The following is an 11,511-nucleotide window of genomic DNA, read 5'->3' as shown; positions in this document are numbered from 1 at the left end:
AGGCTTTCTTAGTGCTGATAAGAAGGAATCTCGGAGAGATAAGGAAAGTCACATCCCGAGTCCTTCCAGCTGCAAGCACACAGCTGCTCCTTGGAAGCCGAAAGCTGGTCCTGATGGGAGGGCAATGGAGACCATTCGCCGGGCGCCCCGAAGTCCTGCCTGTGCGGGGACTGGCAAGAGGCAGAAGTCTGATCCTGCTTTCCCCCAAAACCTATGCTGCCCCCGAGTACTCAAGAGCCGCCCGGCAGGCAGAGAGAGTACCATCCCGCTGGGGGCACGGGCAGTGCCCGGCCCCGTCAACCCTCCACGCTGCCACACCACCACCTTCCGCCCAGGTCCTTTTTATTAGAAAACAGATCAGGAAAATAGACACACTTCGGCCCACCCGTTGGAGTGGGCTCTGGGGCAGGGGTGGGAGGCGAGGAGGCCAGTCCAGTTCTGGGGCCCAGGCTGCAGGGAGGTGGCGGCCAGCCGGCCCTGGGACACACGGTCAGGGCCACGTCCCCGAGCGGGGCAGGGGGAGCTGGGAGGGGGAGTGGCCTCGGCTGAACAGAGGTGGGGATGGAGAGTGGGCACGGCCCCTCATCCGTTCCGCTGGGTCTCTCTGCCCCCCGCCCCCCACAGCCAGTCCCACGCGGTCCGGCCCCCGGGGCAGCTGCGTCAGGCGTTGATGGCCCTCCAGCGCTCACTGTCCAAGCTGTTGATGCTCCCGCTGTGGCAGGGCAGGGAGGCCACGTCGTCCAGGTAGGCCACCCCGGCCGAGTCAAACTGCGTGCTGGCCGCCCCGGCCGCCTCCGGGCCCTCCCGCCGGGCCACGGCGTAGGGCTGGGGCAGGTGCATGTCCGGCTCCTCAGTGTCGTCCACTTGGCATTTGTAGGAGAAGAGAATCTTGGGCTCCGAGCTGGTGGGGAAGAGAGTCAGGGGGCCTCCGTGAGTCCAGAAGGCCCTCTTTTGCTGGGGCTGGGCCCCTAACGCCCATCCCTCGCGGTGCCCGTCCTTGTTTGCCCTTTGGGGTCCACTGGGACACGTGTGAACCCCCCAGCTCCAGCGAGTGAACCCGGGGAGCACCTGCCTTCTCACGTCAAGTGGGTGGGCAGAGTCCAGCCTGGTGAACGGCGGGCCTTAACCTGCAGGTGCGCGTAGCACGGGGCGCCCACCACTCTGACCCCCGCCCGCCCCGCTCGCCACCGCCCACAGGGCACACACGTGTGCGTGCACTCGCGAGCATGCTCTCACAGGCACCGCCGGGCGCCCTGAGCCAGAGGCTAGGAGGCTGGGGGCGGTGGGAGTGGGGGGGAGTTGTTGCGCATGCGCAAGCGACCCCGCCCGCAGCCTCTGACTTCAACTCCCACCCCGCGTCCCTTGCGCGCGGGGGGCTCACCCGAAGAAGCCGCGCAGGAAGGCCACGTAGATGAGGGGCGCAAAGAAGCTGAAGTAGAGGAAGGTGGTGGCGTCCACGCAGCTGGGGGCAGGGGCGAGTCAGGGCTGTGGCGGGGGGACCTGCGCCCCACCCCGGGCCCCCCGCCCCCGCCCCATCCCCCACCCCCCACACGTACCAGAGCCCCTCAATGATGTCTGCACACAGCAGCGCACTCCCCAGCCCCTGCACCAGGTTGAGCAGCGCCAGTATGCCCGCGTACACGTAGAAGCTCCTGCGCGCTGCGGGGCGGGCGCGTGAGGTCCTGCCTGGGGCCAGGGCCTGCCCGGGGCTGTGCGCTCCGGGCCACCCACAACCACACCCCCACCCACCCCACCCACTGCCACCCCCACCCACCCCCACTCCCCAACACCCCCACCCCCGTCCCCCATCCCCAATCACCCCCTACCCCCAACCCAAACCCCCCAACCACCCCAAAAACCCCAACCAACCCTCAACCACTCCCCACCCCCCAACTCTCCAACCCCCAACCACCCCCTCCCACGCGCAGCCCCCCCCGGGGCGCTCACACGGCAGGGAGATGCGCTCCTTCAGCGGGGTCCTGGGGAGCACCACCACCAGGGAGTAGACCTGCGGAGGCAGGGGGGCTGACCGGCGCGCCCAGCCCCTCAGCAGCACGCCCGGGCCCCATGGGCAGCCCCAGCCCCCGTCGGCTCACCAGGAAGAAGAAACAGGAGCTGACGAGCCAGAACTGGCGGCCCCCGTGCCCGTAAATGTTGAAGTCCTCGGCCGACAGGTGGGCGTCGGGGTACAGGATCTCCAGCGTGCCCTGCAGGGGCGCGGGGGCGGGCCTCAGGGGCTCCCGCAGCCCGCCCCACTAAGGCCCTCCGTCCCCCGCTCCAGCCTCCTCTCCGCCACAGCCCGCCCCCAGGTGGGGGTCCCCCACTAGCAGAGGGCCCTCTGGATGCCGGCTCTTGGGGGGACCCACAGAGCTGCCTGGCTGCTTGCTGAAACAGCAGGTCCAGCCTGGTGGATCAGAATCCGAGGCGCCCAGCACACGGCTTGCAGGCGATTCCTTCACGGCACTGAACGTTTGAACCCCTGCACTTGACGCCCTGATGCCTCACCCATGACGCCCCCCACCCATGACCGGAGGCAGTGCACGCCCAGCACCCCGCTGCCCGCCCCCTGCCCCTCACCTGGGTGACGGAGTAGGCCAGCGACAGCACCGTGGTGATGGCCAGCACCCGCTTGATGCTGGACTTGCTCTCCAGGTGCCCTGGAACAAATGTCCCGGTCAGGGGGTGGGGCCAGCCCCGGGGTAGGGGCCGGGGCAGGGCCAGTCCCGGGGGCGGGGCTGGGGTGGGCGCAGGCCGCAGGGGCACACACACCGAAGGCCAGGCCCAGGATGACCACGCTCAGCTCGATGGCCAGCAGGAAGAAGCGCGTGATCTCCCACAGGATCTGGACACAGGGGGGCAGAACGTCAGCCCCGAGGCCGGCGCCCCCTCCCGGCGCCCAGCGCCCCCACCGACAGGCCCAGGCCCACCTTGTCAGCCACCGTCGCCGCGTCTGACGTGCTGACTGTCATGGACACCACCGCCCGGGCAATGCCCACCAGCGCCACCACGAACACCTGGGGAGGCAGAGAGGACCCAGGGTGGGGGGGACGTCGCACCGGGGGACGACCCCTCCCGGAATCGTTTCTGTGGGCGCAAGGCCGTACCTTCTGACCCCTGAGCCTGGAAAACCGTGTCCAGCCTCAGGAAGGCTGACACTGCCTGGGTACACATGCCCGCCACATGCCAGGCGGCCAGGGGCGGGAGCTCTGTGTGCTCCCACTGGGTGCGTGCTCACAGCGCCGTGAGCTGAAAAGATCCGCAGCGCGTCTGGTGGATGGGCACTGAGGTCCAGAGGGGCCATGCCGCTGGCCTAAGGTCTCTCGGCACAGCCAGAGGTAAGAACACACTGGGCATCCCCCACCTGGCACCCACTTCCCTTTCCCTCAAGTCATACTTCCCCAGTTTGCTTCCTGGGGCCACTACCCTCCTCAGTCCACGCGGTCTCGCTGAGCTGACCCTTCCCTCCCAGCTCCAGAGTGTCTCTTTCCCTGCAAGTCAGGGATAAACAGGGGTTCCCAGGCGGGCCACTCAGAGGTAATGCCAGGTCTGCAATGTGCAACCACTAAGTGATGCCCTTCCGCTGCAGCTGGCAGGGGGTCAGCTCAGGGAAGTCAGCACACAGCTGCTCTTGGACGCTTTTGGTACCGTGTGTGGAGGACGCATGTGAACGTAAGGCCAGAGGCAAGCAGGCGTGCAGAGAGGGTCTTGATGGCGTCAGTTAATCCCTGGATGCAGCCGTACCTGAAGCTGGTTATTCTTTACAAAGACAGTTACTCATTCCCTGTTTTGCTTAAGCCAGGTGGAACTGGGTTTTCTGTCACCAATTGGAATGAACTCACCAGGATATAAAACGTGATAAAGATGGGGCTGGAGGTGACTCGAATCTTGGCCCGAGCAAATGGAAGCTTCCAGAGCAGGAAAATGAAAAACAGCACATTGGGGATGAGCAGCAGGAGGTCCCAGTACCGGACCCTAGAAAATGGGCACAGCAGGTGGCTCAGTGGTGGGGACCACAGCACGCCTGCCTCACACACACACAAAAATAGAGAGGGCTGTGCCTGCCCCCCCCACACACGCGCGCGCACACACACACGCCCACAGGGAACCCCTCTCAAGGGCAGGGCCGTGCCCCTCACCGCGAGGTGCCAATGTCCTCGTAGAGCAGCAGCAGGCAGCGGTGCGGCACGCTGATGTTGGGCGCCAGAGGCGGGGGCGAGCTGGCCCCCATGTCCCAGGTGTCCATCCTGCCAGCAGCCAGCCCTGGGTGGGGAGGGGAGAGTCAGCACGTGAGCAGCACCAGGGTCTTGGGGTCCCCAACCCAGCAGGCAGGATGGGGTGTCTGCAGGGAGCGCGGGGCCCGGCAGCAGAACGTGACAAATGCCAGCGTTGAAAACAATGACTGAACAGGCCGCGCTCCTGACCCGGCGCCTCCGCCTCCGGCAGTCCGCAACACCCCGGGGCGAGAGCAGCCCAAGTGCCACCATCAGCAGAATGCTCGCTCAGCGGGGTGTCTGAGTCAACACTAGGACGCTGCCCACAAACAGGAGCGAGTCCCTGTCCTGGCCTGGCAGGCAGCACGCTGAGTGGAGGCCAGGGAGGGGTGCCCGGTGGAGGGCGGCAGGCCCATGGCGGGGTCAGTGCACAGGTGTGCTGGCTATGGCGGTTCACCAAGCACACGCCTGTGAGTGGGGCGCCTTTCTGGGTGGGTTATGGCTTCAGCGTTTTCAACAGCGAGGAAGGTGAGTCGTTTACGTGCTGAGTGCCCAGGTCGGCACGAGCAGCCCAGGACACTTCCTGCGGGGGGCTGGCGCCCACTGTGCAGGCCGGGGTGGTGGTGCAGGGGCACCCCTGCACTTGAGGAGACTCTGGGGTGGGTGGGCCTGGACCAGGGGCTCAGAACCCTCTATCCTTCCCTCCCACACAGGCCACCAGCAGCTCTGGGATCAGTCCCCCTTGGCAACCTAATGAGGAGGCCAGGAGGTGTTAAAGGGGATTAAAGGTATTAAAGCACCCGTGCTACAAACCAAACTTCCAGAGGTACGTGCTGAGAAGAAAACAGGAGGGGAACAAAATAAAATGACAGGAAACACAGCAGAGACTGCTGGGGTACCCAGCGTCCATGCTGCTTTGTACCAGAGCCATGGATTCTAGCTGGCACATGGCTTCCCAGAAGCAGGACCACTTTCCCAGCTTCCCTTCGTGCTGGCTGTGGCCGTGTGACCAAGTTGCATCCAGCTGGGTGTGAGCAGCAAGATGTGCCAATTTTCAGGGCAGCCCTCCTCCTTTCCCACTGCCTGGAATTGTGGGTGTGGTGGTGGGAGCAGCAGCAGCCATTCTGGACCATGAGGCAGAAGTCATGGAACAGGGGGTAACAGGGTGTCTGGGTCTCAGACAAGCAGGTGAGCCTGCACAGACTGTTGTGCAGCAGGTGGCAGTTCCTGTCCACCTTGTCATCTCAGCCTTTGTTCAGTAGCTAAGCCAGAATGCCCAGGCTGGGTTGTCAGACAGAATGATATTTGGACTGAGATCTAAATAACTGGAAGTAGCTGGCCTGGGGTAATCTGGGCAGAGCACATCCCGGGGAGGGAGCAGTGGAGGCAAAGGCAGGAGGCAGAAATGGTCTTGGCCTGTTCAAAGGGCACAGGGCACACTGATGCTGGAAGAGAGAGGAGACAGGGCGGGGGCCAGGTCAGCCAATCTCCCTCTAAGCACAACAGGAGGGATGGAGGGAGACGGGTGGAGGCGGCACCAAAGCAGGGGGATGGGGGCGGGGAGATGGAGTGCTCGGCCTGCCGACGAGGACAGCAGCCCGACTGGGGGCGGCAGCAGGGGTGGAGTGGTGGGACCTGGGACCCCTTTGGGAGGGTCGGCCGGCAGGACTTGCAGATGGACCCATGGAGGGGTGAGGGCAGAGGGCAGGGGAGGCTCACTCTAGGCTCCGACCTGAGCCTCGGGGTGCCTGCAGCAGCCCGGCCGACTGCAGACGGTGTCACTGCGATGCTGAGGTGAGAGGGGTGTCCCTGGGATTGCTAAGGTGAGGACAGTGTCCCCACGATTGCTAAGTAGGTGCTCCATCATTGCAGGACCTCCTTGACACCCTGTGCTCACGACAAGGCCCCTCACCAGCACCAGAAGCTGAAGCCACTGACCGTAAGCCAGTGGTTTCCAGAGGGGGTGGCGCGTGGTCAGTGCGGGCCCCTCAGCAGGGTGGCTTCAGGGCTGCCTCATGTCCTGCAGGGACCCCCACACAGCCGAGAGGAGCCCGTGGGTGGACAGCGGCCAGACAGAGTGGGAGTGCGGCTGGAGGACTTTTCCTGGCTTTGCGTGGCCAGCACCCCCTTTTCCTGGGGGAAACCTCAGGACCCCCGTCTCTGTGCACAGGGTGTAGGTATGACTTACAATGCCCCCTCCGCAACCTCAGGGAGCGTTCACACTGGAGTCCACGTGGAAGGAGAGCCGACAAAGGAACACAGAGGAGAGACACAGACAGTACTGGGCAGGAGCCCCTGGGTCCAGCCACGCCTGAAGCTAGGCTCCCCAGCCCCACCCTGGGGAGCACCTTGCATTCTGAAGTCCTAACAAATCCCCAGCTTGACCTTCTGGCTCTGCCAGGTGCTGCCTTTGTGACCTTGGGCCAGTCTTTTCCCTCTCTCAGCGTCACGGGACTGTAGCATCCCCACCAGCAAGGCTGCTGGAAGGATCAGGCAAGAGCAGAGAAGGGAGTCTGCACAGGACCACACATACAGGGTGACTGCCGCTTTCCCCCGAGTGGGAGCTGGGCGTGTGGGCGGGCAAGATTCGGTTCACGGGGTGCAAGCCCCACTCACTTCCGAGCCTGGGCTAGGGAAGGCAGGTGCCTGCTGTGCCTACTTCCCCCGCCCCGGCCTGCTTGCCCTGTAATAGCAGCAGAAGAGGAGACCCCCACAGCCGAGCCCACCTCCAGGGCCCGGGCCCCCTCCCAGGGGGAGTGTCCCAGGGCTCGGTGTCTCCCCTGCAGACACAGGGCCCCCGGGCCTGATCCAGGGTGGAGTGCTGGTAACAAGTGAACTTGGGGCGGGCAGGGGTGGGGGCCACACGACTCACAGCAGGTTGCCACGGTGTGTCAGAGATCACAAAATAACCGAAGCTGGGACACCAGCAACAGGACAAGCACACCCCTCCCTTCCGGTGGACGCTCCAGGCCCACACTTTCTGCGTGCTGACCCGTGGGGCCACCACCCGGCCTCCAGGAGCGGGCGGCCACCCGCTGTCCCATTACAGTCGGAAGCAGGCTGAGCGGGACCATCGGAGGCTCCCCCATTCCCCTCCCCCGCAACAGGTGAGCTCCAGGCCATGCCAGAGCAAGGGGTCTGCAGGAGAGAGGGGCCAGGAGGGCAGGCTGGTGGAGGGCGTGGAAAGAGGGGGACTTCCTGGGACGCTGAGTGCCCTGGGTAGCCCTGCGCCGCTCAGGACCAGGGATGCTGGGACAGACTGTCTCTTCCACCTGGGGAGGACACTCCTGCCCTCGCTGCCATTCCAGAGACCTCCTCCCACCCTCTCGCCCTCCGTCTGCAGCCAGCCTGTGGGCATCGTGCCAGTGGCGTGGGCCCTGTGTGCTGGACCTGGGCCAGAAGGGCCCTACCTCTCTGAGCCTTAGCCTCTCTGAGTTTCTGGGTCTCCCTGGTCTGTGCAGTGGGACTGACCATGTGTGGCCCAGAGGTCCTGGATGGGAGCCCTGCAGAAACAGAAAACCCTGAGCAGACAGGCTGCTGTGGAAACACCCCTCAGGGCAGCCAGCCCCAGCTGCTCACGGAGCTTTCAATCCTGAACCAAAACTGTGTGAGGAATGTTTCACAACCATTATCCTCCAGTCCTGGGGAAGGCGGTGGACCCTACCAGGAGCCCCCAGGAGGGAAGACAGCCCTGTGCCTTCTGGCCTGACCTCTGCAGATTCCCTTCGACTTGGCAGGCTGCGTGCTCTCCCGGCCCCCGGCCAGGTCGCACCAGGAGCCCTCCCTGACCACCCCTTCCATCTGAAATGGCCCTCAGCTGTGTGTCTGTGTTTGTGGGCCGTCCAGCCCAGGCGTGTCATGACCCAGTTCTCGGGGGGATAGCCAAAGTAGTGAGCTGGACAGATGAACGTCCAGCAGCAGAGAGAGGGCGGCCCAGCCCTTCTGGACAGTGGGAGGACAGTCCGGGAGGCCCCACGGCCCCGTCCCCAGCACACAGGGAGGACAGGTAACTTCCCGCTGCCCTGCCAGGAGACACCTCCCACACCCCGACCCTCTCGGACGCGGGAGCCAGAGGTGACCATTCCAGACACGGTCTCGGCGCACAGCGTAGGACGCAGGGTCCGGGAGCTCGGCCTCCCCGGGAACCCTGGGCCTGCCTCTGGGCGGGAGGCCCACTCCCGGCGGCAGGAGGCGGGACAGGGACGTTTGGGATCGGCTCGCGCAGCTGGGGCAGAGCAGGGGCTTCCACTTACCTGGGGCCCCAGCCGCCCATCCGCCGCCGGGCGCGGACCCCGCCAAAGGCCGCGGGCCTGGGCCTCCGGCGCTCGGGCCGGGAAAGTGGCGCGGGGAGCGTGGCGCGGGAGGCCGGCCCCGGGAGACCGGGCGGCAGGCGGGCGGGCGGGGAAGGGAGACGCAATCAGGACACGCGATCGGCCTGACCCCGCGCGGCCCTCCCGGCAGCGGCGACCCGGAAGGGAGGCGCGTCCTCTGCGTTCAGCCAAAACTGCAAAAACAGCCACCGTCCCTGCCCGCGGCGGCACGGGGACCCGCCCCCAGCCGGCAGCGACCAATAGGAACGGAGTTACGCCGAAACGGGGGCGGGGCGAGTGCAGAGGACGGAACCAATCCGGTCCCCGGGAGGCGGGGCGGCCCCCAGCCTCTTAAAGAGCCCGTGCGCGGCCCTCTCGGCCGCCTAGCGTCGCGGCCGCCAAGCGTCGCGTTCGCATCCCTCTACGACCTACCTGTTCACGCCCGCCGCCCGCAGCGCCCCCTCTTCCAGAGTCCGGGGAGGCGCTCCGCCGCCTCCGGCCCGGTGACCTCCAGGCCCCAAGGACTAGCCCCCACCCGGGCCCGGCGCGGCCCCTTAGCACCTGCCGACGAACCCTCCGCCTCCAGGCCGCCCTGCAGGCCGGCTGTCATACGTCCCTTTTCGCAGAGCCGACCCCGGGGCGGAGGCGTTAAGCGCTTCCCCCGAAGTCACAGGACCAGGAAGTGACAGGACCGAGGCCTGGGGCTTGGCCTGCTTTCCCTCACTGCTTACCTCCAGGCAGCCTCCTCCAGTAAGCCCTCCCAGATAGCCTGTTCTTCCCCTCCTGCGTCTGTGCGGGGTTCACTCCTCTGCCCCCACCACGAGGCTCCGCCTGGCCTGGCCCCTCCTGTCTCCTCATCCTCAGCCCTCCCACCCGCTCCTCTCTGGGTTCCCTGTTTCTCTTCCTTGACTACACCAAGCTTCCTTACCTGTGGGTCTGTCACTTAACACACACTTCCACTTGACACCCTAGCCAAAGTAGCTGGCCAGTCTCTGTAACACAAAGCCCTTTCATTTCCTTCTCAGCTGTTACCCAAAACTGGATTCTTTTTTCTGGGGGTGTTGAGCTGACTTCTTGGGAAATAGATGGGGAAACAGTGGAAACAGTGTCAGACTTTATTTTGGGGGGATCCAAAATCACTGCAGATGGTGATTGGAGCCATGAAATTAAAAGACACTTACTCCTTGGAAGGAAAGTTATGACATATTCAAAAAGTTAGCATATTCAAAAGCAGAGACATTACTTTGCCAACAAAGGTCCATCTAGTCAAGGTTATGGTTTTTTCAGTGGTCATGTATGGATGTGAGAGTTGGACTCTATAGAAAGCTGAGCACCAAAGAATTGATGGTTTTGAACTGTGGTGTTGGAGAAGACTCTTGAAAGTCCCTTGGACTGCAAGGTGATCCAACCAGTCCATTCTGAAGGAGATCAGCCCTGGGATTTCTTTGGAAGGAATGATGCTAAAGCTGAAACTCCAGTACTTTGGCCACCTCATGTGAAGAGTTGACTCATTGGAAAAGACCCTGATGCTGGGAGGGACTGGGGGCAGGAGGAGAAGGGGACAACAGAGGATGAGATGGCTGGATGGCATCACTGACTCGATGGACATGAGTCTGAGTGAACTCCGGGAGTTGGTGATGGACAGGGAGGCCTGGCGTGCTATGATTCATGGGGTCGCAAAGAGTCGGACACGACTGAGCGACTGAACTGAACTGACCTGGACTGAAAGACACAACCAAGGTAAAGAGCAGGACGAGGTGGGATTTATTATCTGCAGCGGGTAAGGATCACCTGGGATCTTTCCCAAATGAATGCAAGTGTAAGTCGCTGAATGGGGTCCGACTCTGCGACCCCATCGGCTATACAGTCCAGGGAATTCTCCAGGCCAGAATACTGGAGTGGGTTCAGTACAGTTACTCGGTCGTGTCTGACTCTGTGACCCCATGGACTGCGGTGATCCAGGCCTCCCTGTCCATCACCAACTCCCGGAGTTTACTCAAACTCATGTCCATTAAGTCGGTGAGACCATCCAACCATCTCATCCTCTGTCGTCCCCTTCTCCTCACGCCTTCAATCTTTCCCAGCATCAGGGTCTTTTCCAGTGAATCAGTTTTTTGCATCAGGTGGCCAAAGTATTGGAGTTTCAGCTTCAGCATCAGTCCTTCCAGTGAATATTCAGGACTGATTTCCTTTCGGATAGACTGGCTGGATCTCCTTGCAGTCCAAGGGACTCTCAAGAGTCTTCTCCAACACCATAGTTCAAAAGCATCAATTCATGGGCGCTCAGCTTTCTTTATAGTCCAACTCGAACATCCATACATGACTACTGGAAAAACCACAGCTTTAACTAGACAGACCTTTATTGGCAAAGTAATGTCTCTGCTTTTTAATATGCTGTCTAGGTTGCTCATAGCTTTTCTTCCAAGAAGCAAGCATCTTTTAATTTCATGGCTGCAGTCACCATCTGCAGTGATTTTTGGAGCCCCCAAAAATAAAGTCAGCCACTGTTTCCCCATCTATTTGCCATGAAGTGATGGGACCGGATGCCATGATCTTCGTTTTTTGAATGTTGAGTTTTAAGCCAGCTTTTCCACTCTCCTTTTTCACTTTCATCAAGAGGCTCTTTAGTTCCTCTTCACTTTCTGCCAAAAGGGTGGTGTCATCTGCATATCTGAGGTTATTGATATTTCTCCCGGCAATCTTGATTCCAGCTTGTGCTTCATCCAGTCTGGCATTTCACATGATGTACTCTGCATAGAAACTAAACAAGCAGGGTGACAATATACAGCCTTGACATACTCCTTACCCAGTTTGAAACCAGTCTGTTGTTCCATGTCCAGTTCTAACTGTTGCTTCTTGACCTGCATACAGATTTCTCAGGAGGCAGGTCAGGTGTTCTGGTATTCCCATCTCTTGAAGAATTTTCCAGTTTGTTGTGATCTACACAGTAAAAGGCTTTGGCGTAACCAATAAAGCAGAAGCTGATGTTT

General features: G+C 62.2%; 1 protein-coding gene across 2 annotated transcripts; it reads right to left on the bottom strand.

The window, feature by feature from the left end:
- Positions 1 to 325: 325 nt before the first annotated feature.
- Positions 326 to 9,394, bottom strand: TPRA1 (transmembrane protein adipocyte associated 1). Of its 2 annotated transcripts, none has more exons than XM_061397311.1 (11): positions 9,253 to 9,394; positions 4,137 to 4,260; positions 3,840 to 3,972; positions 2,928 to 3,014; positions 2,770 to 2,842; positions 2,578 to 2,657; positions 2,097 to 2,207; positions 1,948 to 2,008; positions 1,557 to 1,659; positions 1,382 to 1,462; positions 326 to 901 (listed from the first exon to the last, which is right to left on the bottom strand). In XM_061397311.1, exons 1-11 carry the CDS (start codon positions 9,377 to 9,379, stop codon positions 661 to 663), a joined length of 1,221 nt encoding a protein of 406 aa, XP_061253295.1. In that variant the 5' UTR covers positions 9,380 to 9,394; the 3' UTR covers positions 326 to 660. The 2 variants fall into 2 exon arrangements, with proteins under 2 accessions (XP_061253295.1, XP_061253296.1); XM_061397312.1 differs by lacking the exon at positions 9,253 to 9,394 and adding an exon at positions 8,465 to 8,724.
- Between the last annotated feature and the right edge of the window lie 2,117 nt (positions 9,395 to 11,511).

Source organism: Bos javanicus, chromosome 22, assembly GCF_032452875.1.
Source record: "Bos javanicus breed banteng chromosome 22, ARS-OSU_banteng_1.0, whole genome shotgun sequence".
NCBI classification, from domain to species: Eukaryota; Metazoa; Chordata; class Mammalia; order Artiodactyla; family Bovidae; genus Bos; species Bos javanicus.
Note: the sequence above shows the minus strand (reverse complement) of the source record. Positions and strands in the feature narration are given on the sequence as shown.

What these genes read in the sequence shown, in the direction of transcription:
- TPRA1 (XM_061397311.1), bottom strand. Translation starts at nt 9,379, where the DNA reads ATGAGGAGACAGGAGGGGCCAGGCCAGGCGGAGCCTCGTGGTGGGGGC. An exon ending in CGGCGACGGTGGCTGACAAG is followed by an intron (nt 2,843 to 2,927) that starts GTGGGCCTGGGC and finishes CCCTGTGTCCAG; the next exon opens with ATCCTGTGGGAGATCACGCG. An exon ending in GCTCCTGTTTCTTCTTCCTG is followed by an intron (nt 2,009 to 2,096) that starts GTGAGCCGACGG and finishes CTGCCTCCGCAG; the next exon opens with GTCTACTCCCTGGTGGTGGT.